The sequence below is a fragment of the Myotis myotis genome, unplaced genomic scaffold (genome assembly GCF_014108235.1).
Source record: "Myotis myotis isolate mMyoMyo1 unplaced genomic scaffold, mMyoMyo1.p scaffold_m19_p_8, whole genome shotgun sequence".
NCBI classification, from domain to species: domain Eukaryota; kingdom Metazoa; phylum Chordata; class Mammalia; order Chiroptera; family Vespertilionidae; genus Myotis; species Myotis myotis.
The window spans coordinates 38409352-38433542 of NW_023416390.1; the positions used below are offsets into that span (position 1 = coordinate 38409352).

Sequence of the window (24191 nt, forward strand, 5' to 3'; positions counted from 1 at the left end):
TGCCTGGCAAATGACAGGCATGCAGTTTTTTGTGTGAATAATGAATGGATATTATTGTGCTCTATATGGCCTGAGGGTAACACTACCCTTTTATTCAGTCATCAAATATTTGGCCATCTACTGTATACCCTTCACTAAGGGGATAGAATATGGAGAAAAACCCCAGAGAGTTTCCAGTCCAGTATGGGAGAACAACTAATAAATAGATATAAAATTACAACATTGTAGGTATCAAGATTGGGGTGTGTACAAACCTGTAAGAACAAATGGGGGGAAATAACCCAGCCAAAGTCGCATAGCCAAGGAGGCCATGTGGGATTTCCCAAGGAAGTGACTAAGGTGAGTCAAAACAAAGAGTAGAAGTTAATTGGACAAAGTGGCTATGGTGGCAGAAAGTGTAGGTGGGCAGATAAAGGGGAGGACAGGTGCAAAGGCACTGTGGTAGAGGGAACCTAGTGAGTTCCAGGACCTGAACAGAATAGAGGAGGAAGCATGGGAGGATAGAAGGTTGTAGACTTTTAAATGATATCTCTTTATTCCATCTAATTAAGAACATGTTTCAAAATTCTGCTTTATTCATAGAAATCCCTGCCTGATCTCTAAATTGGTATCAGATTACCACCTGATTTATATACCCTTAGACTTTAGCTTCCTAATCATCATATTAAGTGTACCCAAAAGGAAGAGAAATGAGAAAATGAATTCAGTCTCTGGTGAAAAATGAGCTTTGTTGATTTGTGTTTAAAAGACCTCAATTTACCAGAATACCTGAAGAATGGAATATTCATATGAATGTATTTAGTTTTTATTGCTATTGTTAGCTGAGGCTTATTGCCAACTGAGGCTTAAGAATTAAATTATTTTGTTTAAATCTTTTTGGGAAATCTTGAAACAATAATTTTATCCTCTTTCCTGCCTTATTTAGGGGGTTATTTCACAAGGGTTGGATGGGACATTTTTTGTGCATTTTTATACATATATGTTCAAAGGCTACAAGCTTTCAGGAACAATGAGCTTATCCTCACAAGCCCCAACCAACTGTTTCTCACTTTCACAAACTTCCATTCTCCCACGGTCATGAGGTAGGAAGAGGGAGAGACACAGGTTGCTTTTCATGATAACATCTGGGGACTGTCATTTGGTGCCTAGATACCTTCTGTACTGGGACTGCCCCTACCTGAGAAACGAAGCAGAGTCCTTTGATACATTTACCAGGTGAGGCAAACTTAATTTCGATATTTAATCTGACACTCAGACCCGGGGCTTCAGAACGAGTTTCTTGTCCTTGTTGTGTTTTCAATAAAAGTGAGCCCTGGATTTATGTGCCGAGTCTCCCCTGGTTAAAGGACAGCAGTTCTGTCCTTTAGGGCATTTTTTTTTTCTTTTTATACCTGATTTGGAATCACTTGTCATCCAAATGATTTATATTTACTTGTTATCTCTTTAACCTCCTTCATGGGAATAGGTCCTCTGCCTTTCTTTGCCTGGCATTTAAAAAAACATGTCTTTATGGATTTTAGAGAGAGAGGAAGGGAGAGGGAGAGAAAGAAGCATGGATGAGAGAGAAACATTGATTGGCTGCTTTCTGTGTGCCCCCTACTGGGGACTGAGCCGGAATCCGGTGACCTCTTGTTGCATAGGGGGATGCTCAATCCACTGACCTACACCAGCTGGGCAACATTTTTTTCTAAGAGTTTAAGGCAGTTATTTTAAGAATGCTCCTCGGTTTGTGTTGTCTGAGTGTTCCATCGTGTTCGACCCACATTATGCACTTTGGGAAGAAGTACCACAGAAGTGGTTGTGTGTCCTTCTCCGTGCTCTGTTGCCTGTCGTGAGGCATATGTGTCGTTTGTACCATAAAGGGTGTTGTTAACTGTAAATGGAGACATTTTACTCTTGGTAACGAGAATAATAAGGAGGGACAGAGTTTAAGAATAAGTAAATATTTTATTCCCGAACTGACTGTCTCTGATGGTTTTAACTTCCATAGCTAATTCTCGCCTGAATCCATTGTTACGATGGTTGAACATAGAGATTTTTTCTAACTCTCTTAAGTTCTCCCATATTTATTAGTTGTCATTCTACTATAAGACAGTTTCCTTTCTCCCCTTTAGGATGACATATTACTGTCTTTATTCCATTTTTTATTGTTCAGGTTTGGCTAATGAGAACCCTGAGATGAGATAGTGGGTATTGCATCAGAGTTTTCTGTATTATGCGAGAAGCCAGATAGGCAAATTCTGTTGGTGAATGGGAAAGGCAAGAAAGTGGTATTTGAAGTGAGCTTTGGAAAAGCGGTAGAATTTTGAGAGAAAGGGTGATACAGTGGAGTGGAAAGGAAAAACCGTCTGAATAAGGGGGGCCTGGGATACCTGCTATTTGACAAGCCCGTGGGTCCAGGGCATGATGGGGAAGCTGAAACGGAACAAAAAAAACTCCTGCAGGTACCTTAGCATTGTGCATTGGCCAGGCTGGTTGCACTGCTCAGATTTTCCTCCATCCCCCCACCTCTGCTTTTTGCTAAGGGATAGGGTGAGGTGTAAGGAAGGAGGGAATTTTAAGTAGTGAAAACAGCATGAGCCCCAAACCACACTTGAATACTCCTTCTCCAGGGAGCCTTTTCCAGGTCCCTACTAGGGATTAACCACCCTCCTCTCAGACACTCTCCTGGCACCTTGCAACTCTGCTAACAAGTCCTTTCTGTCTTGCCCTACTTCCCAGCACTCAGCACAAATGTTCAATAAATGTGTCTCAGTATGAGAGAAGAAGGGCAGACACGGGGTAGGAGTTTGTTTGTCGGCGGGGGGTGGGGGGGTGGCGGTGGCGGGCGGGCTCTGAATGTCATGTTAAGGGCTTTGGGCTCGCTCCGCCTACAGCCCTGAGCCATGGCAGCTTTTGAAAATTGCAGGGCTGGTCCAGCTGGGATGGAAGGAGAACATTAAAGTGCCCCCGTGTGGCCTGGAGAGCACTGAGCCAGAGGCAACAGCCAGGATGGGCAAAGGAACGGGAGGAAGTAGTTACCCCTCCTGAACCTGGGTACCCATTTGAATGGAGGGATTGAAAGAGAAGGAAGGAATTGCACATGGCTTTGAGGTTTCAGGACTGGGGAGCTAGGAGACAGGCAGGGGCCTCTTACTGAAAGAGGGACCCAGGGGCCATTACAGAGCACATAAGGGGTTCAGCATGGTCCTAGCACTTCCTCATCCCAAACTCTCCCTGAGTTCAAAACGGTATGTGCTGTTGAAAGGTTCAGTTGTATCAGATATGATGGGAAACGACATATTGTCTCTAAATGAGGCACAAAAACCTGACCTTGGTGTAGTGAACATTTTTCATTTGGCTTTCGTAATGGTTTTATTAAAAACGGAAGTCAGTAGCGGCTTTTTTAACCTTGACCTGGGGCCGTGTGAGAGCAGCTTACCATGAGCCGGTCAGCAGCTTTCCTTTGGCTCCTGTGTCCCTCCTGCCCCCTTCCTAACAACAGAAAATTTGCTTTGCACCTGCTCCAACTGGGTTCTAAGTGATAAACATCTTGCAAGCCCAGAAAATTGTAGTATCAAATCTCAGCCCCAACTGTGAGGCAGCACTATCATCGGATCCCGCCGAGAGGGGCTGCTTTCCCAGTTCCCCGGGGAGAGTCCTTTCTCCCTGGCCCCTTCTCAGGCTTGAACTATGACCCAAACCCAGATTTTAGCTCCCAGCATGCATTGCTCTGGCTGCAGGCCTGACCCCGCCCTGCACACTCTCCCTCACCCCGCAGGTCAGGCCTGGGTAGCCCTGCGGTCCCCAGAATGCCCCGTTCCAATGATGAGCATATTTATCCAAGGAGAGGAAATGGGCTTTTCTATTTGTACAGTCCATCGCTTTTCTCCCCAGAAACACATGCAAAAGGAACATTGGATATATCACTTGTGACTTGGTAAATATATAAAAACCTTGCCTAATAATCACAATGTTTCTTTTATTCACATATTCCTTCATACATGAAATGCTTTGTTATAACTCATGATTTATTTTTTAAGAGGGATATTCCCATTTTCACTGCTAAGAAATGTAAATGTTTTAAGCTAATGCCATATTTAGGAAAACTCCTGTAAGAATTTCAAATAAAATGAGCAAATACTATTCAGATAGGTCTATAACATCCTAATTGGACTTAGTCTATGGTTTTAAAGGGAATAAAAAAATGCTGACAGAGACGGTGTAACATTATCTCTATGCTTGCTTCTCAGGTTTTTCAAACAGACCCAAGTCATTAAAAATATTCCTAAATCCCCAAAGCCACAAAAAGGAAGCTACACAGATATATTATGAGAAGGTGGAACCGCTGTTGAAGATCGCAGGAATTAAGACTGATGTAACAAGTAAGTCATTTTCAGAATATAATTTTGCCATTAAAAAAAAAAATCACACTTTAAGGAAACGAAACAACCTGAATTTGTTCTTAATCCAAATTTAGGAAGCTACTTGTAATATCTAAAGCTGTTTAAGTGTTTTATAACCTCTGCAGCAGCCAGCTTCAGGATAAGTTTAATTGTTTTTTCTTTATTGTGATATTTTGTTACGATATCAGTATTTTCTCTTTAGAGCATTTTCCAGACTTTAACAATTACTAGGTATTGCTTTTGATATCTTCGTTGACATTCTGCTATTTACACATCATTTCTGCAACTTGGCAGGCAGTGGACTTTCACCGACTTAAATGTTGGATGCCTTTCCGTGGAATCCTTCATTAGGTGGTTTTTGTTCTGACTCTGACCCCTGCTGGTTAGGTCAACACTGAGCACTGAACTGCTGGTTTTAGATGAATTTAAAGAAGCCAGATGCTTAAATCCATTGTCTGAAATAAGAAAGGTGCTTAGGTTTGTGCTCAGGACAATAGAAACTTGCTACTTCTGAAGTTAATGGACAGAAGATTAGTAAAATGTTTTTCAACTTTTTGAATTTGGTAACCAAATTATTTTGAGACAAGTTTATTTTTCCCATGGGGAGGTGGGACTGAGAAGGAGGGTTGATGCTACTATCAATAACATACCCTCAATTTTTCTGGTTTTGCTTCTATGTAGCTTTACTAATACACAGTGTAAATTTATAGCAGATTTTAATTTATGAAGAGTACTGAGTGATAAGTTTGCCCAGGAGTCAAGGCTGGAGTGCACTGGAGTCACCTCATCCCAGTGATAAATTCCTGGGGGCGGGATCCAGAGCGACCTGGCTTTGCTCAGCAATGCTCCTAAGGTTAGTGAAGCCCACACCTCATGATTGATGAATTGGGGTAGAAGGAAGTTTCTAAAAATAAAATGGAAACAAGAAAGAAAAGACAATCACTGTGGGAAGGTCAGCCACCTGAAAAGGCTGCTACAACAAAAGAAGTTCAAGAGAAATGAACATAAAAAACACAAGAGAAATTTCTGAATTAAATTGTAGCCAAAGAACTATAACCCATAGACACTGACAACAGTGTGGTGATGGCCAGAGGGAGGAGGGAGTGGGGGCTGGGTGGAGGTGGGCAAAGAGGGGTGTGGGATGAGGACACCTGTAATAGTGTCACCAATAGAAATAAAGTTAAAAATTAAAAAAAATGTGCTGGTTGGTAAAGTCTCAAAATAAAGTAAGAGTGTAGAAATTACCCTTTCATCATGTGGCTTTTGGCTTACTTAGACGATTACAAGCAAAAGAAACAATACAAATCTATCATTCTTTCCCACTGAAGATGTTGAAAGATTGGCAGAAGGAAGTTTGAAATTCATATTAGGATGAGTGGAATAAACTTATTGGCAAACTCATTAAAATTATTTTGTTTCATATTATCTTTACTTAATATCCAGAACAGTTTTATGTGGCTATTACTATATATCATTCAGTTCAAGAAGCTTCTGTTGGATGATTCGTGTTAAACATTATGCAGAATGGGAGATGAATAAGGTCTACAACCTGTTCCCGAGTGACCTGCATAGGCCATTAGGGACGCAAATAGGTATTTAAAATAAATGCCATTGGAATAACATAGAAGAACTATGGTGTCTCAAAGGGTGATACTAATTTTGACCACAAGACTCAAAGTATTTGAATTGGGCAGTTTGGGAGTGTCAGAAAAGGCAAAGACTGGTTTTCCGTGCGTACATAGCAGAAGAAAAGTGAGGGAAGGTAGGCCAGCTAGCAGGCACATACAGGGGTGTGTGTGTGTGTGTGTGTGTGTGTGTGTGTGTGTGTGTGCTGAACCCATAATATCCAGGGAGTACTTGTGCTCTGCCTTTTAGTTTTGACTTCGTCTTAAATCTGGTAGTCTCTGTCATCATAAAATGGTTGCCAGTGGATTGGATTTTTCTTTATTCAAATCTAGTGGGGTGGGAAGAGGTATGTGTATGTGAGAGATCCAATTCTTCACTTCTGAAAAAGGATTCAAATTTCTTCCTTTTAGATTGACTGCCAGTGTGGTATGTATGCCCAACCTGGAGCAATCGATCTCTTAACTCTCTGTAACCTTCCCTTGGGCTGAAGGTGGGACCCCATTTTCCTGAAGGCTGAGAATACCTGAACTGATCCTGGGTTCTGTTAGGGAGATAGAAAGGTGAATGGGCTTCTGTGAAGGCCCCAGCAATGTACACGAGGAAATCTGAGTCCGGATTATGGATGGACCTTAATGCCACCCTCAGGAGTTTATTCATCAGGCCTTGATCTGGAGTGGGCATAAATGTTTTAGGGTTGTAATCTGGTTCAGCAAAAATGATTCTGACAGCAGAATAGAGAGTAGGAAGACAGAGAGACAGAGAGGAGGATCGGAAACTGGAACAGAGGCCTGACCTAAGGCAGAGTTAATGATCGGAATGTGGTTTCCTTCTTAAAACAGTTGTGTGGGAGATAAAAAGATTATGTTATTGGGCTTTTTTTCTAAATTTGTAAATGTTATTGAATGTTATATTTATTTTGAGATAAAATTAGAATATTACATATTTGTGCAGAATGGCTAATTATTGCCTAACACTCCTCCTACAGGCAAAATTATAAAATTGCATCTTTTGCTTATAGAACCACTTCAGTATGTATATTTACTAAATATTTATATAAACATGTTTCCTATTTTGTGTGAAGGGCTGAGTAAACATTTGGGTACTTGAAACATTTTAGAATCCTCCTGCCTAGTCTCACAGTGTCGTTTTGTAGTTTGAATAAAGTAATGTATTTGAAACTACCTTTTGTATTAGAAAATGCTATAGAAATGTCATAATGCTGTGCATTTCAGTTTTATAAAATTATGCAACAGTAAGATTCAATTCACACTTCATTTGAAAGAAAACTCATCTTAAGGAGTAAAGCAGGAAGAGTACATATTTTCTGCACGTCCAGTGTGATTCTTATTCAGTGTATCTTGCATACATTGCTGAGTGCAAATGGAATTTGAATTACATAATAAGTTCTATACACTGATTAGCTCATTAGAAGATAGTGCTATATAAATGAGTCAGGATTTGAAAAATTATAGCTAGATATAGTCATTATAAAGTAATTTTTTCTATAACCTTTTAAACATCTCATCACGTTAATAAAAATATACTTACTTCTTTCATATAGCTAGTGCTGAAACCCTAACCACTTCTGGAAATACTTCAGCATCTTTAGAAATAGATGAGCTGAAGTTGCATCCCTCCCATTACCAATGTAGCATTTTATTTTCACAACTAGAGGCCTGGTGCACAAAATTCATGCATGGGTAGGTTCTCTAGGCCTGGCTGATGACCAGGGTTGATCGGGGCCTTCTGGCTGCGGGCCGGGGCCTTCCTTTGTTCCGCGCCACCCCTGGTGGTCAGTCCATGTCATAGGGAGCAATCAAACTCCCGGTCTCCTGGTCAAACTCCCGAGGGGACACTTTGCATATTAGCCTTTTATGTAGATAGATGGTTCAGAAAAATTTCTGGAAGAAACTGAAAAAAAAACCACTGGATTTATTTTTCCTAATAATTTGGTATACGAATCAAGGAAAAGCATGTGTGTCATTCCCATGCAGGTGTGTGATATCATTGCTCTCACTTCCTACCTAAACAGAGGAGATTTTAGGCATTAGACTATTAAAGGAAAGAGAAATTTTGAGCGATCCTTGATTCATAGGATAATTCTGAAGTTAATGAAGTGAAAAAGTCAAGACAGCAGAGAAATCAAGCTGGAAAGAACTGTAGAGGCCATCGAACTCACTTTCCCCCATGTGGTAGAGTGCAGGGTGTGACGTGCCTCATGGGTGAGCACCCAGCCTTGACTAGGGCATCCTATCATTGAGTCAGTGTGTGCCATTAATGGGCAATACTGATGGACAGTCTTATCTTGATTTCAGGGTCACTATGTTTTTGTGCAGATTAGAAAATGACGTCTCCTTTTGCTGAATTACAAAAAGGTACCCTGATGGGCTGCTCAGCTCAAGATCACCTAGCATGTTGGGTACATGCACTGGCTGGATTGCAAAACCCACCTGCCTCTTTGCCTGGTTGCCTTTGTGCAAACATAAACTGCACAACACAGAGAATTTGTGAGCTGACGTTTGCCTCCTTGTCATTTTTATCTACTAGAGTTAATGTTATCCTTTGTGGGAATACATAAGTGACATAAATATATCCCATCTTCTGTATAAGAGTCATTGAGATATTTGAAAATAGATATAACTATCCTTGATTTCGCTTGTTCGTGGCATGCAATTCTATCTCCTTCAGTCAACCTTTGTATTAACAAAGCACTGCTAAACCTTATCGTGCTCATTATCATTATTATGGTCAAAGTTACCGCTGAGTACAGCCTCGATCTTTGCCAGCTCAGGGCCCACGGGAGTGCCCAGTCACCAGATAATTTTTACTTCCTGGCTGGCCCTGGGCAGAATTGTCAAGAAAGTAGTTTATTGTCACTTCCTCCTTTTTTCTCCTTACATCTAACTGTTACCCACTCTCCTCTTTGGACTTTTCATGTCTGGCCCTTTGTATCTAACTGAAGCCTTCCCTCCTTTGGCGATGCGGCTTGTTGCTCCTTATATCACCCTGTAGAAAGCTAGGCAATTTGCAAAAACAGAGTCACTAAAGATGGTAGCAGGCCGAGGCAATGCTCCTCTCCAACATCATCTGCTTCTGGTTACAAGTCTGGAGAGTGACTATTCTTACATCAGAGTCAGCTAGCAAGAAAGAAAATTCTAGGTGAAAGGTTCTTTTCATTATTCCATAAATCATTGTCAATGTAAGTGGCTGATCCCATTTCATATAGACAGATGTCAGGTAGGAACTTGGAACTTTATCCTGGAGACAGTGAAGAGTCATGAATGGGGTTTATGTAGGGAAGTGATGTAATTAAATTTGTGTTGTGAGAAAGGTCATTCTGGCTAGAGTGGGATAAAGGTTGGAGAGAGACGGGAGAAGAGACTGTTGTAACATACTCATTAACGATGGTGGTGCCTATATGCAGGGCATTGGCTGGGGGAGTGTTGGGATGCTATAGCTGTAGCATAATTAAAGCCAGAAACAACTGACCTCGGCCCTGAGATGGTTGTGGAGAGTGAAGGAGAGGGATAATCTAGGAAGAAGTCGTTTTCCTGTCTTGAGCAGTGGGGAGTGGATTACGGAACACAAACAGAACAATATACTTGAGAGGAAATATAGTTAAAGGTGGAAAGGATGCCTTCCTTTGTGAGCTTACTGAGTTTGTAGCAAATGACATCTCAGCATTTAATCCAATTATAGAATTTTATCACCAGACAAAAAAATGTTTCCTTATGTCCAAAGGAATTTGTCTGTTTGCACTTTAGCCCATTTCCTCATCAATATTCAATATCAACCTCAAGACAGTACTCTCTTTCAGGTCTGTCTCCCTGGGGAAGTGACTTAAATTGATGGTTAGGATAGGAGATCCCAGCAGTGAGAACTGTTTGAAGGCTTGGAAATAATAGAGACTCCAAATTTCCTCTATAGAAGGGGTGCAGAGTATCCGCCTCATTGGAAAAGGATGGATGAAAAAAGAGCTGGTAACTTTTGGACACTACATCTGCCCAGCGATCTACTCTTTTTTAATTATTATTATTGTTATGTTCCTTTGGAGTGGCATGATTTGAATCTGGCTTTTTCAGATTCCAGAGGCTATAATATGCCATCTAAATAAATATGTTGAGTCTTCTACTATATTTAATAACTTATTACTACTTCTTATTGTACATTTATTTTTTTAAATTAGTATACATTGTCTGTATCTAGAATGTGAAGGCCAAGGACTTTATTCATTTTGTCCTAATATATTGTGGTTAGGTTTGTTTCATCTTTTCTGTCTCTTTATTTCAGCTCAGTGATTTTATTTAACTTATATACAGTGTCACTTAAAAATTGTTCTTCTTGGATGATTTGCACCCATGTATAATCAAATTCCATCTGCAAGATAAAAGGAAAAAATAAACTGTTATTTAAAATTTTACCTAAGTAAAAATAGCATTCAGCCATGACATACTTTTAAGCTAATTTTGTACTGGGGTTGAGAAGCTTTTCCAAAGTAAGTGTTGGTATAAAAGCGAGACTTGATCATCTGATTCTCAGCAAAAATATTTCTTCATGATATTCTTAATTCTTTTTAATGTGTGTATGTAGATATTTTATTACTTTGCATTTAAGGTTGTAACTACTTGCTGAGGTTATGAATAAATGATCAACACAAAATCATTTATGATAACTTAAACTTCCAAGCTCGTAGCCTTCGTCTGATTAGAATTTAACACAGAGAGGTTTTACTCATGTGAATATAATGGCATTTGAATAAGCTGTGGGAGAATTACAATGTAACGCTGCTGGATACAGAATGATTCTTTTAGACACCAAGACTAATAATATCTAAAAACACTGTAGGAAAAGCTTGAACCATGCTGGCACCAGGGACAGACAGGCATGAAAGATTAATGTAATCTTGCATATAACGATGCACATTCTTACACAAAAAGATCCATCTGCGATGTCACGTCAGTCAGCAGAAATCTTTGATGGGTGGATACAGCTGGGCTGCCTCTTCTGGCAGAGCTGCGCCAGAAAATGCTAAACGTGGCTGGGATGCTTGGTGCCATCTGCAGTGTGCCAGTTTATCCTGTCTCCACTGGCATTTACAATACTGCATGGGGCATCATAACTGTGGAGACAGCAATAGGGAGTGACAGATTCATTTCCTCGGAGGACCAGCTCGGGTGGGCCTGTGCCACCCTCCTTGGCTTGGATCTGTTATCACTGGTGTTGGCTTTGCTTCGCATTTTCACATCCAACTCCTCCTCCTTGTAGTCTAGCAGTTCCAGATACACATTCTTCTGGTATGTAAATCTTACACTAACCTTTCAAGTAATTTATTCATGTAAGGTTGCCAAAGCGATTTAACATTGACGGCTTGATGCCAGCCAATATGCCTTATTTTCAAAATACTCCTGCTCTTAGGCTTCTGATTTAAAAGAAATGTGTCTTATTTAGGGAACACTAAGTCGACAGGCACCAAGATAAATTATCCAACTGCTCCGTGTGGGGATATCCCCAAATGACTTATGTAGTTGGAACAGATATATGACCCTCTTTTACATAAAGCTGTAAAACACATCAGGCAAGTAACACTTAATCCTCTTTCCCATGATTAAAATATAAATATTCAAGAATAAATGTTGTTTTGTGACCTGACCATATGTTTATTATATTATTTTGCCAGACCGAGTTAAAAAGTATAGATCATTGTTTAAAACTTTCACTTGTTGTGTGTGTTTTTTTGTGTGTGTTTTTTTTTTAACAGTAACAGAATATGAAGGGCATGCTCTGTCACTGCTAAAGGAATGCGAACTACAGGGATTTGATGGGTAGGTTGCATTATTAATCTATGTATGTCATATGGTTTATATTATTAAATGTCTTCATTAGGTTTTTTGTTGTTGTTAATCCTCACCTGAGGCTATTTTCTTCCAAAAATGTTTTAGAGAGAGTGGAAGGAAGGGGGAGAGACAGAGAGAGAGAAACGTGGATGTGAGAGAGACACACTGACGGGTTGCCCCCTGCATGGGCCTTCAGCTGAGGTACATGCCCTTGATCAGAATCAAACCCATAACCCTTCAGTCCGAGGGCTGATGCTCTAATCACGGACCAAACTGGCCAGGCCTATTTTCATTAGTTTTTAGCTATATATTTGGGACTTACAATTTTAAAATATTTGTGATGTATATAATTAGGCACTATTTCTTTCATATCTATGTAATGACAGTTAATGGTAATCATGATAAGAGGACATAGTCATCACCTCTCAAGATTGGGCATAGAAAGCAAAAAGGAGAAATGTAATCGTAAGTTCTGGGACATCACAGTGTACCATGCTATACAGAGCTAACATGCAGACACTGGCGTCTGTTCTCCTGAATTCTTGCCTTTACCCATGTGAGTTTCTAGAAAAGCACTGATGGAAGATATATCGGTCATACAGCATAACTGTACAATGATTCTCTCTTGCAAATTTATTGAGAGTGTTAATAGCAACCCACTAGTTATTTCACTGTGATTGACAGAGGGTAAATATTTTATAAAAACAAATATCTTCAGAATTCATAACAAGATGTTAATTTAAATTATCTTCTATAATTCTGTGGCTGCCTAATAAGTGTGTCATTCCCCATAGACATTGGAAACTGTTGTTTGCAGTGCACTGTGGGAGTGTGCAGGAAGTGTCCACTGAAATGCAAACATTAGAAACAAGGCCAGTGGCATGTAGTTTAATAGCCATTTTTAAAAATCAGGTGAATTAACTTTGCTAAAGTGCTGGGTCGATAAATAAGACAAAAACAATCTTTTCAAGGGTGGATATTTCAGAGTTCTAAAAGGTGGCGAGTGTGTGAATTATTTGTGTCATGTGGCCACGTGCAAGGGGGACAGCAAAAGACTCATCATGTCGAGAAGGGCAGGAGGGTCTTTCAACCAAAGCGAAAGGCTTGCCGTACAAGAACTTGTGAGGGAGGAAAGTAATCTCATCAAAATGGAGCATTAGAAGGGTTGCTTTTCAAAATGCTTCAAATTTTTTCTGAGAAAAATATTAGTAGATGAAGAAAATTTGGTAAGTAAAATTATTTTTCAAAAAGTAATTTAATAGGAATAAATCTAGATAGCAATATTATATCAATGATGAGGAATATGGGGCAGGTGATTTAGACTTAGCACTAGACGGGTTAATTAATAAGCTACATTTAGGAAATTATCAAGTTTACAATTTAAGAAAGTAATTGGGGGAATCATGCCCATTAAGTACATGCTTTAATATACTGCATAGTCCTGAATCACAGCTTGGGAGTAAGTGTAAGTGTGGCTGCATTTCAAATAAGCTCTTGCTTCAAAACATGATAATATGAACATGACAGATATCGTAGGTATTAGATCCGGTCTTGCCCTTCAGCATTATGAAGTGTCCTGCTAAATGTGGTATCTGTGAATAAGTTTCATTGGTAACTATATTTTACAAGGATCAAGAAGAGCTTTGCAGATTGATGAAAGATTATTGCTCAAGTGTTGTATGGTCATCTTTTCCTCTTTACCTGAACCTACTTAATTTTTGTTATTATTTTGCAGTGTGGCACTAACAGAATATATAGATCCTTTAGTTAATACCCACATTTTTTTAACCAAATAGTTTGGCCTACCCATTATATGAACTGAGTTCCAGTAATTAACTATTTTTAAACTCTAGCATGCTGATTTAGTTAGGACTTACTATAATTTAAAAGTTCTCTATTTTATAAGATCCTTTAAATAGCTCATTTATTTCCTTGGGCTCAATTTTTTCCCCAGTAGAAGCTGATATGGCGGTTGGGATCTTAATAAAATGGTCATTTTAATCCACTCTACTTAGATTTACCTCGAGAGGTATATGAGGAGGACAATGGAAATGTCATTTCTTAGGCACTTCAAAAGAACCGTATTCTAACAAGTGGACTGTTTGAAAATGGAATGCCCTACAGTCCCGAGTTCCCTGTTCCTGAACCTGTTCAAAGAGTGCCTATATGGGAGCAGTTTTTGAAGAACATATATAAAGACTCCGGGGTGGGATAAGGTGACCTCGCTGTTCTATGGGATTCTGATGAGAGAGGGGCTATCATTCCTCCACGGATGCGCTCTGCCTGACTCTGGGGGAGCTTTATTTAGACACAGAGAGGTTAGGATCCAAGAAAGAGTCTATGTGTATTTTTCAGTAAAGCAAAAACGGTTTGGTAAGTACTGTTTAAGAAATGTTATTTGCTAGGATTAATGAGTTACATATGTTTCTGTGAAGACACAGTGTGACATATTTCTAAAGCCAACGGGAACAGTGCACCAGTGCCCATGACAGCTGGTGTGTAGCTCCCGTGTGTTCTAGAAAACAGATCCTGTTGCTGAGATTTTAGGCGTGTCGGTTTCTATATTGGCCCCTATTTTTACTGGGCACAAATAGGAAGCTTTGCAAAGGCAAAGAAGAGATGTGAAGCAGTAACAGTTGAATGTATAGTGTACATATGGTTAAGCAAAGCTGTAGCTCCGAGTCAATTATAAATATACTAACATTTTCCTATTTTGTTTGACAGTGTTTTCTGTTTGAATTTATTTAATTATGTATTTTCTTATTTTGTTAATTTCACCATTAACTAGATCCACAATAATTTAAACATTATTTGGCTCACATTGACATTTTATCACATTGACCATGGTATCTGTATAGTTAAGGGTAGAGAAAAGTATCTCTTTTTCAAAAATGCTTTAAATGAAAAATCCAATAATGTAGTAAATCATTCAAAAATGATAATTGGTTGATAGGTAAATACACAAACATCCATTTAATTTTTAATTTTAGTTTTATAAAGAGATATAAGATAATAGCCTCCAGTTATACTCTTCTAGGCAGAATCATTCTACTTGGGACCATGGCAAGAAGAAATCGACTTATCCTAAAAACATAAGCCATATGCCAAATATTAGTTACTCTAAGGGTTATGTTTTAGGTTCTCTTAAGTGTGGTTAAGTTAGTTCATCATGATAAAAGGTTGATTTTTCCCCCCTTTTCTTGTAGTATCCGGACCCTTGTGATATATTTGTATTAAGTATATTTGTAGGTCTAATAACTACATCTGGAAATGATCTTAATGATCTAGTACTAGTCAACATAAATAAATACATTTTTTCCTAACTCATTTAATTTCACATTAGTTATCCTGGTAAACTGATTTGCAAAGTAATAAAACTCTCCTATGGCTATACTCAATGAGGTTTTATATAATATAGGGAAGGAAAATAATATCTTGAATAAAAGTGCAGTCTCCAAGGCCAAATTGTCTTATTTCAAATCCTCATTCTATCACTTACCATGGTATGACCTTGGGAAAGTTACTTAATCTTTCAATGCCTTAGTTTTCTAACCTGTCAATTGAATGAGAAAGTATATCTGTTGTACACAGTTGTTGTTCAAATTAAAGTAGTTAATACATGTGAGTGCTGAGAATAGTAATACATAGTAATTATTCACTAAATGTTAAATTTTATTATAATTATCATTTGTTATAGCTTCAAAATACGTAACACTGCATGCGTGGTGATAACATTTCCAAGGCTTTTGTAGCAGGGTGTGTTCATAGAAAGGCCACCTGTACTAACTCTAGCCACATATTAATGTGGACATGACGCTCTAACTGGATGCAGGATCCCAGGGGTCAGAGGCTGCTATGCTGTACAAGAGAGTCAAGATCTTTGGTGTTAAGTTAGATGCTTTGTTAGATGACTTTACGAGCTCCTTTTGGGCCCCACACACCTCAGTAGGTAGACAGGCATGGATCTGAAAATTATAAGTTTATACAATGTTTGGAAATTTGCTCATAGAGATCTTTAAAATCATATAGATAAGATTCAAATCAAACCTTGGCTTCCCTATTTACAAGGAGGAGGCTAATGCCTAGTTTACAGAATTCTGAGGATTTGCTAGAAAAGAGCCAAGATGTCATCGGACATGAAATTGTCCCTGAGTAGATACAATCACTTCTGATTCAGTGGCCACAACGTGAACCCATGGAATCAGTTTAGAAACAAAATAATGCCCCGAGCCAAAAAAGGCCTGGGACGTATTGCATATCCTAAAGCCTTTTCTAACTAGAGTGGACCTGGATGGCTCAGGCTACGTGCAACCAATGGGCTAGCCTCAGCTAGGTGAGGGTCAGCCAGGCTGAGAACAAGGTGGAGAGAGCTGATGGAAAAGCTCCCGCAGCCTCTGGATTCATCAGCATCTGGAGCTGCGGGAACCAGTAAGCCCTGCTGACTATGACCTGCAGGCTGTGGCGGTTCTTGTTTGTTTGTTTGTTTGTTTTGGCACATAGTGTTTTTAAATAGATAAAATGCTAGTGTTTACAGACTAAAAGACAACCCCAAATCAGAACCTGTGGCTTCAGGAGGTGTGGTCCTGGAGGCCTGCCCCCACAGGATGTGTGTGGGTGGGAGCTGAGAAGTGCCTCTCCTTTAGACTGAACATGCTCTCTAGTCTTGCTCCGCCCTTGAGCTGTGACACGTGCTTCCAATAATAAAACCTTCCTTTTGTGGCCCTGCTGGTGTGGCTCAGGGGTTGAGCGTCACCCACTAACCCAGAGGTCACTGGTTTGATTCCCAGTCAGAGCACATGCCTGGGGTGTTGTGGGCTCAGTCCCTAGCATGCAGGAGGCAGCTGATTGATGTTTCTAGCTCTCTTCCCTCTCCCTTCCTCTCTCTAAAAAAGCAATAAAAACATATTTAAATTTTTTTAAATCTTTCTTTTGAGAAAATTGAGGTCATTTTGCTACTTAAGGTTATTTTGAATCTTTTAAATACAAATGATTATGAAACAAATGCCTGATGCCTTCTGTATTACTTTCATGGAGTCCCACCTCCAAGGCCCAATAGTCTACTTTTCATGAAGTCTTAAAAAGACAAGCAGTACTGACTAGGGTCAAAGGGTAGTAACAGTAACTTTGGAAGTGCCATTTAGCAGTGATGTCCAGGAGATGAAAACCAGTTCAGCTTTGCAATCACTACAGTCATATACTAATGATAATGAGCAGTTCCTTTAATTAAAGCCTCATATTTTACGTGACTCTTATTTCGGTATCTTCAGAGCTCTATTGCAAATTAGCAGGATTTTATGACTTTGTTTTGCATTAGTGAAAGGAATTGCCCATCGCTATTATTAACATTAACAAAATGAGAGTAATATGATTTTGGATATTAACAGAGCAAAATGCAGGTCAGATGTGAATTTGCCCCTTCGATACCTCTTTCCCCATTTGAGAATATTTACTCTCTGGGTATCATCTAGGCATTACATTCATGGAGGAAATTGAAAGGGCGAGTCGTCGCGGGGCCTGACCACGCTGCTGGCGGCCTCGGGCACCGACTCTGGGAACCTTGAAATCTGGGCACAACAGAAATGACTGAAAGTATTACATTCTGTGTAGTGCAAGTGTCTCCTTATCCACTGCCACATACTAAAATGTGGAAAGGTGTGTAGTGATCATGCACATAGAATATAGAAGATGAACAGTTAAAGTCTAGATCTCATGAATGATTATCCATTAATTTGAAGTCTTGCGTTGTCTCACGTAACTTCTTATTTTCTAGCGTCGTCTGTGTTGGTGGAGACGGTTCTGCCAGCGAAGTAGCCCACGCGTTGCTCCTTCGAGCCCAGCAGAGTGCCGGCCTGGAAACAGACCGCATCCTGACCCCTGCCCGAGCCCAGCTGCCGCTCGGTGTGATACCAGCAGGCAAGGGAGTGGCCACGACTTTGCTAAATGGACCCTCTCCTTCTATCCTTCCACCCTCCCCTGTTTTACTTTCTAGACAGTGCGATATAGAGTTAATTAAACACGTAGACTTTGAGTCTGAAAGACCCAAGCTTGGCATCTTCACTAGCAAGAATGTGAGGCTTGGACAAGTTATTTAATAGTTTTGAGCCGCATTTTTCTAATCCATAAAAGGGAGGTAACCCACATAATATTCACGTCAGTACAAGGTTATGGTAATATTAAATTAGGAGGTATATGCAGAGAGTCGGATACATCGTGAACCAGTCAATAAATGGGGTTGTTGTTCTACCTTTCCATGTGAAGGTCTAATGATCACACGGTCCCAGATCATGAAATTTCAAAACAGGGCCACTCCAGTCAAGCTGCCGATAACTTCATGTGAGGGCAAGTGTGGTAACCCCCCTAATCAAAGTATACACAGGTAACCTTGACAACACCGAGAGGATTTATTCCGACTGCTGTTTCTCCAACAGCTAGAACAGAATAGAACACGGCACAGCGAACACTCAACAATTAGGTTTATTAGGTGAATGAATGTAAGGATGATGTTCTAGAGTAAGCAACACTTGAATTAGGCCTGAAAATGGGTTCGATAGGTCTGGCCTGAAAAAAATGAGAATGAGCTGCGTTTTTGCCTGCAAAAGTAAAAAACGCCAAGGCAAAAACCCAGGAATGTTGAGGAATAGAAAATGGATCATTTGTTGGGTGATTACGGTATCAAAATAGGCCCAAACTATGGTGGCTCCTGGATGCCATAGGAAGGCATCAGGATGGTACTTGATAAACAGGAGGAAACTATGGGAGGTTCAGAGCAAGGGAGCAACTTGCTGGGAGCCTGTTCTAGGAAGATTCCTGATCAGGGGAAGGGAGCAGGAGAACATGGGGGTGAGAGGCAGGGAGAACAGCTGGAGCGCACAGGATCCAGAAGGGAGGAGCGCACAGGGATCCAGAAGGGAGGAGCACGCAGGGATCCAGAAGGGAGGAGCGCGCAGGGATCCAGAAGGGAGGAGCGCGCAGGGATCCAGAAGGGAGGAGCGCGCAGGGATCCAGAAGGGAGGAGCGCGCAGGGATCCAGGAGGGAGGAGCGCGCAGGGATCCAGAAGGGAGGAGCGCGCAGGGATCCAGAAGGGAGGAGCGCGCAGGGATCCAGAAGGGAGGAGCGCGCAGGGATCCAGAAGGGAGGAGTGCGCAGGGATCCAGATGGGAGGAGCGCACAGGGATCCAGAGAGAGGGAACATCTTTTGAGAGTTTATGATGTTATATGAGTCACTCCTTCAAAAATATTACTTAAACATACAATAGTGAAGGAAAGTGATTATTTCTTTTCATTTTTAAAAAAATCACACATTTCTCTAAAGAAAAGCAGAAAGAATTATTCTTTCCTATGAAAACAGAAATAATGTACATGATTGAGAAAAATCAATCCATTTGATAATCACATTCATGTAGTATAGATTTCAGTATATTCAGCATTAATTGACAAAGAACAAAAGATATTTAAATGTTCTTTTAGAGTATGAAGTCTGTTATACAAGCAAGAATTTAAAAGGCTACTTGGATATACCCTGATAATTTTAAGCATATAGAGAAAAACCTATGGTAGTCTTTAAGAAAAAGAGAACAAAACCTCAACTTAGAAAAAAAAAAAAAAAGATGCATTTGAGACCAGCCACTTTGACATTTTGTGTCGCTTTAGTAGCTCTCTGTCTAGAATGGTGGAACTTTTCCATGCAAAGGGCACCTGCGTAGGTCACTGTTTTTCTTCCTTAGTACTGTCCCTCATGAGGCCACTCTTTGGCTCCTGAGAATCAGAAGTGGGTAACTGTGCATTTGACAGAAAGTGAATCGTTGGCTAGAAAAATTGGGGGCTATGCTTATTTTTTTAAATATGTAAGTCAGATTTTATAAAGGAGTAGCACCAAGTTTCATCATCACGCTTTTTAAGCATATCTGATTCTGAAAGCACTTTTTGTATACAGTGGCCATGTAGAAATGCCATCTAAATACTCATTGTTTAGAAGATACAGCCTGTTCCCAAAAGCTGGTCATTGTCCGGGACTTGCAGCATGTGGATCCTATGTAACAGGAGGAGGAAGGCAAGTTAGGACGTGTTTAATGTGAGGACTCTATGCCTACCCGGGGCTTTGGCAGCAGGAGAGCAGGAGCTAGGCAGGAAGTTTGCAAGCTGAACACAGAAGACCGTTTGCCTTCGAAGCCATTTGCCTCCTGGAGAGAGACACCCAGAGGGAGGGTGTTTAGTAAATGACTACCCTGAGCCAACAGACTAAGCTGCTGAATTACGGTCAGACTCAGATGGATCAGATGTGGAGAAGCCTGTATTTGAACTGCTGGCCATTAGCAGTGGTGTTTGTTGCTATGGGAACTGGTGCTAAGGAACTATTAGGGAGAGATTTGAATTAAAGGGTGTGCCTGAGGTGGGGGAGAGGACAGAGAAAAAAGCTTGAGAGGACATAAAAATAAAAAAGCAATCCAGTTGTTGTAAAACAAGGCTCGATCCACATACTGATGGCTGCAAACCATATCTTCCTATAGAATTCACATAAATAAATTCATGCTTTCCAATTAATTTGAGGAAAATTAAGTATTTCCAAGGGACTGTTAATTTCTACGATATTTCGGGCATGGAACCAATGTGTAGGTGCAGCTTTCCTGAGAATTTTAGATATGCTTGACTAGGAAGTCATTACATCACATTTATCTGTTTAGATGTGGGAGACATTAACGGCCTTATGAATATTCATGGTGTCTGGTTAATTAAGTTAATTGTTCTGCAGAAGTGCTTGCACTCCCAAGGACAATTTTTTTTTTCCTTTTTTTCTTTTTGCCTCCTTGGCTTCTGCCTGGAGCTTCCATCAGTCATGGACTCCTACTTCTGTCCTTACTCTGTAGCGGGCACATTTTAACAGGTTTGGGAAGGTGGTGGTGAGTGAGCCAAGTTGCTGGTAACATTATGAAAAAGAACTTTTCAGGCTAATTAAAATGTTTACTGTGAGGTAGACCATTTACAGTTTTTGTGCGGATGCTAAAATTACATAGTTGCTATTTATGTGAGCAGCATGTTCTTTTAGCAGGTAGACATCTTTTCAGATGAGTCACATTTTGTTTCAGCACACTGTCCTCTATCTTGTAGATTATCCAAATAAAAATATAGAGCAGTCTAGAGTTTTACAATTTTGCACCCACTTTCCTCATGAACACCTCCCTCCCCGCCCCCATGGACTTCATTTATTTATTTTTAATTTTTTAAAATCCTCACTCAAGGATATGTTGTTATTGATTTTAGAGAGAGAGGAAGGGAGAGAAAGAGGGAGAGAGGGAGAGAAACATCGATGTGAGAGAGAACCATCGATCAGTTGCCTCCCATACACACCCTGCCCAGGGAACCAATACCCAATCTGGCTATGTGCCCTGATCAGGAATTGAACCTGTGACCTTTCAGTGTACAGGAGGATGCTACAACCAGCATCTGGCCAGGGCTATTTTTTAATTTTAAAAAATATTTTTTCAACTACAGTTCACATTCAGTATTATTTTGTATTAGTTTCGGGTGTACAGCACAGTGGTTAGACAATCGTATACTTTACAAAGTGTTCCCCCTGATATTTCCATGCATAATTACTACAATATTATTTCTTTTTTTTTTTTTTTTTTAATTGCTTAAAGTATTACAAAGGGTATTACATATGTGTCCATTTTATCCCCCCGCCCTAGACAATCCCCTAGCCTCCCCTATCCCCCAATGTCTTATGTCCACTGGTTATGCTTCTATGCATGCATACAAGTCCTTTAGTTGATCTCTTACCCCCCTACCTCCTGCCCCGCAACCCTCCCCGGCCTTCCTGCTGCAGTTTGACAATCTGTTTGAGGCAGCTCTGCCTCTGTATCTATTATTGTTCAAAAGTTTATAATGGTCTCTATTATCCATGAATGAGTGAGATCATGTGGTATTTTTCCTTCATTGACTGGCTTATTTCACTTAGCATAATGCTCTCCAGTTCCATCCATGACGTTGCAAATGGTAAGAGTTCCTTCCTTTTTAGAGCAGCATAGTATTCCATCGTGTAGATGTACCACAGTTTTCTAATCCATTCATCTACTGATGGGCACTTAGGCTGTTTCCAGATCTTAGCTATGGTGAATTGTGCTGCTATGAACATAGGGGTGCATATATCCTTTCTGATTGGTGTTTCTGGTTTCTTGGGATATATTCCTAGAAGTGGGATCACAGGGTCAAATGGGAGTTCCATTTTCAGTTTTTTAAGGAAACTCCATACTGTCTTCCATAGTGGCTGCACCAGTCTGCATTCCCACCAGCAGTGCACAAGTGTTCCTTTTTCTCCACATCCTCTCCAGCACTTGTCGTTTGTTGATTTGTTGATGATAGCCAGTCTGACAGGTGTGAGATGGTACCTCATTGTTGTTTTGATTTGCATCTCTCAGATGATTAGTGACTTTGAGCATGTTTTCATATGTCTCTTGGCTTTCTGAATGTCCTCTTTTGAAAGGTGTCTATTTAGGTCCTTTGCCCATTTTTTGATTGGATTGTTTATCTTCCTTTTGTTAAGTTGTATGAGTTCCCTATAAATTTTGGAGATTAGGCCCTTATCGGATATGACATTGGCAAATATGTTTTCCCACACAGTGGGTTTTCTCGTTGTTTTGTTGATGGTTTCTTTTGCTGTGCAGAAGCTTTTTATTTTGATGTAGTCCCATTTGTTCATTTTCTCTTTCGTTTCAAGTGCCCTAGGAGCTGTATCAGTGAAGAAATTGCTTCGGCATATGTCTGAGATTTTGTTGCCTTTGGATTCTTCTAGAATTTTTATAGTTTCCTGTCGTACATTTAAGTCCTTTATCCATTTTGAGTTTATTTTTGTGTATGGTGTAAGTTGGTGGTCTAGTTTCATTTTCTTGCATATATCTGTCCAATTTTCCCAGCACCATTTATTGAAGAGACTATCTTGGCTCCATTGTATGTTCTTGCCTCCTTTGTCAAATATTAATTGAGCATATTGGTTCGGGCCGATTTCTGGGCTCTCTATTCTATTCCATTGATCTATATGCCTATTCTTGTGCCAGTACCAGGCAGTTTTGAGAACAGTGGCTTTGTAATACATCTTGATATCTGGTATTGAGATCCCACCTACTTTGGTCTTTTTCAGGATTGCTGCAGCTATTCGAGGTCTTTTTTTATTCCAGATGAATTTTTGGAGAGTTCGTTCTAGATCTCTGAAGTATGCCGTTGGTATTTTAATGGGGAGTGCGTTGAATTTATAGATTGCTTTGGGTAGTATGGACATTTTAATGATGTTGATTCTACCAATCCATGAACACGGTATGTTCTTCCATCTGTTTATGTCTTCCTCTATATCTTTTTTCAACGTCCTGTAGTTTTCTGAGTAGAGGTCTTTTACCTCTTTAGTTAAGTTTATTCCTAGGTAGCTTAATTTTTTTGGTGCGATGGTAAACGGGATTGTTTTTATAATCTCTCTTTCTGAAAGTTCACTATTGGTGTATAGAAATGCCTCGGATTTCTTGGGGTTAATTTTGTATCCTGCTACATTGCCAAATTCATGTATTAAGTCCAGTAGCTTTTTGATGGAGTCTCTAGGGTTTTGTATGTATAATATCATGTCGTCTGCAAATAAGGACAGTTTTACTTCCTCTTTTCCAATTTGGATGCCTTTTATTTCTTCTTCTTGCCGAATTGCAATGGCTAACACTTCCAGTACTATGTTGAACAGGAGTGGTGAGAGGGGGCATCCCTGTCTTGTTCCTGTTCTTAGGGGAAATGGTGTTAGTTTTTGTCCATTGAGTATGATGTTGGCTGTGGGCCTGTCATATATGGCTTTTATTATGTTAAGGTATGATCCTTCTACTCCCACCTTGCTGAGAGCTTTTATCAAAAATGGGTGTTGAATTTTGTCAAATGCTTTTTCTGCATCAATTGATATGACCATGTGGTTTTTTTCTTTCAATTTGTTTATGTGATGTATCACGTTTATTGATTTGCGGATATTGTACCATCCTTGCATCCCTGGGATAAATCCTACTTGGTCATGGTGTATGATCTTTCTGATGTACTGCTGGATCCGATTTGCTAAGATTTTGTTGAGGATTTTGGCATCTATGTTCATGAGGGATATTGGCCTGTAATTCTCTTTCATTGTGTTGTCTTTACCTGGTTTTGGTATTAGGGTGATGCTGGTTTCATAGAATGAGCTTGGAAGTGTTCCTTCCTCTTGAATTTTTTGTAGTAGTCTGAGGAGGATAGGTTTTAGTTCTTCCTTGAATGTTTGGTAAAACTCCCCTGTGAAGCCGTCTGGTCCTGGGCTTTTGTTTGCTGGAAGCTTTTTGATGACTGCTTCAATTT

General features: G+C 40.0%; 1 protein-coding gene across 1 annotated transcript in view; it reads left to right on the plus strand.

The window, feature by feature from the left end:
- The window catches only part of CERKL (ceramide kinase like), a 99008-nt gene that overhangs the window by 58957 nt on the left and 15860 nt on the right, over positions 1–24191 (plus strand). The window contains exons 3-5 of the mRNA XM_036318676.1: positions 4233–4364; positions 11770–11833; positions 17616–17758. Coding sequence (XP_036174569.1) covers positions 4233–4364; positions 11770–11833; positions 17616–17758 — 339 coding nt within the window. The remainder of the gene's footprint in view (positions 1–4232; positions 4365–11769; positions 11834–17615; positions 17759–24191) is intronic.